The following is a 2,114-nucleotide window of genomic DNA, read 5'->3' as shown; positions in this document are numbered from 1 at the left end:
AGTGATGAAGGCCAGTGATCTCCCGAAGCCGTTCAAGGTGTCCTTCCGGACCAAGGACCGTCGCACCACTGATCCGGCGGCTCTTCTCCGGCGATTGAAGGCCTACAATGGAAGGTTTCTGACCGACTGTTGGCGGTGCCTGAAGTCGTTCGATGAGAAGAGCACCAGACGCTGGATCTTCCTAATTGATGGCTCCTCCATGGAGGCCATCAAGGAAGCCGGCTTCGAGGGTCTTACTGGTGTAGATGTCGGGACATTTAAAGTCCTGAATGCGCCAAAGGACCCTCTCCAGAATGCCTCTGAGGCTTCTGAAGAAGAGGGTAATACTGCAGCCAGCGTGAGTGGGGAGCTGGCAGCAAATATTGCTAGTATTAATTTAGAGCCATCCCTTCCAGATAGCTCAGACATTGACCTCGGGACAGAGTCCGACTTCTTGAAGGACTCTGATACCGAGAGGACCTGCGCTCCTGTTACTGGGATGGAGCTGGGGGCCGAGGGTGCTGCTGGTGGTGGCGAAGGAGATACCGGTCCTGGATCGGGACTCCACGCTACCGCCAAGCGGTAGCCGGGGCCGCCTCTCTCCCCAAGTCATGAGCATCAAGGTGATCCAGATCAACCTGCATCACTGCAAAGCAGCCTCGGCAGTTCTCTGCCGGAGGTTTGCCTTAGAGGGCCTGGATGTGGCCCTCATTCAGGAACCTTGGATTCATAATGGCAAAATCCTTGGTTTAAAGAATGCAGGTAATATCTCTTATGACTTTACCTCACCCAACCCCAGGGCGTGTGTTCTGACCAGGAAGGGTCTTGACATCCTTCCGCTTCCGAACTACCTCACTAGGGATACTGCTGTGATTAAGGTAATGCCCTCCTCTTCTGGAGAGGCAACTGGCCTTATCATGGCGTCTGCTTACTTTCCCCATGATGCCGCTGGCTCCCCTCCACCACAGGAGGTTGTCACTCTTGTCGACCGCTGTGAGAGGCAGGGGGACAGGCTCATTCTGGGTTGCGATGCCAATGCCCACCATGTCACGTGGGGCAGTAGTGACTGCAACAGACGTGGTGATGAACTGCTAGAATATCTGGTCGGTACGAACCTGCATATTCTCAACAGGCACAATGAGCCAACCTTCGTTACTTCTAACAGAAAGGAGGTCATTGATGTCACCCTGGCCACAGGCAATATCAGTCTGTCGGTTTCTAACTGGCATGTGTCTAATGAACCGTCTCTTTCGGATCATAGGCACATCTGCTTCTCGGTCGCGGTCAAGTCAACTTCGGTTAAGACGGAACTGCGTAATCCCCGTCGGACCGACTGGTCCGGCTACAGGGAGGAACTTTGCATCCTACTCAGAGGTAATGCTCCAAAGCTTTCCTCGGTGCTGGAATTTGATTTGGCAGTTGATCTCATGCAACAAGCCATTATCAATTCCTACCACCACAACTGTCCGGCGAAGCCTGCCAGCCGGCCGAGGCTCGTTCCTTGGTGGAATACGGAACTTGGCAAGCTTCGCAAGCTCACTCGTAAACTCTTTAATAGGGCTAGGAGGACTGGGGACTGGACTATTTATAGACAGACCCTTAACAAGTATAATAAAGCCATCCGGGAGGCCAAAAGGAACTCCTGGAGGGACTTCTGCGGTAGCATCTCTGATGCCCCCGCTACTGCCAAGATCATGAGGATCCTGGCTCACGATAACACTCACCAGCTCAGCACCATCAAGGTGGCAGAAGGTGAGTTTACCAAGTCAGGGACTGACACCCTTAAGCATATGCTTAAGGTACACTTTCCGGACTCCGAGGCTTTTGACCCCACAAGCACCGACACTCCCCCCGTGCACTTTCGAAGAGCACACAGGGCGGACTGGGGCATCGCCAATAAGATAGTTACATACTCTAGACTTAAGTGGGCTGTAAATTCGTTTCAGCCCTATAAGTCCCCTGGCCCAGATGGCGTCTTTCCCGCCCTCCTTCAGGAAGGCATAGACGCCATTGGCCCCTATCTGTGCAGGATATTTAGAGCCTGCATTGCTCTGGCGCATATTCCAGATATCTGGAAGCGCTCGAAGGTTATCTTTATTCCCAAACCTGGGAAGACGAGCTATCTTGAGGCTAAG

The 2,114-nt window shown here is 53.1% G+C and overlaps 1 protein-coding gene across 1 annotated transcript; it reads left to right on the top strand.

The window, feature by feature from the left end:
* LOC149691533 (uncharacterized) lies at nt 1-544 on the top strand. Its single transcript, XM_089869473.1, has 2 exons — nt 1-337; nt 396-544. Exons 1-2 carry the CDS (start codon nt 5-7, stop codon nt 435-437), a joined length of 375 nt encoding a protein of 124 aa, XP_089725599.1. The 5' UTR covers nt 1-4; the 3' UTR covers nt 438-544.
* Nucleotides 545-2,114: the final 1,570 nt, after the last annotated feature.

The sequence above is a fragment of the Phalangium opilio genome, unplaced genomic scaffold (assembly GCF_054372755.1).
Source record: "Phalangium opilio isolate 3A_F unplaced genomic scaffold, DU_Popi_V2 ptg000026l_1, whole genome shotgun sequence".
NCBI classification, from domain to species: domain Eukaryota; kingdom Metazoa; phylum Arthropoda; class Arachnida; order Opiliones; family Phalangiidae; genus Phalangium; species Phalangium opilio.
This window is presented reverse-complemented; position numbering and strand designations above follow the sequence as displayed.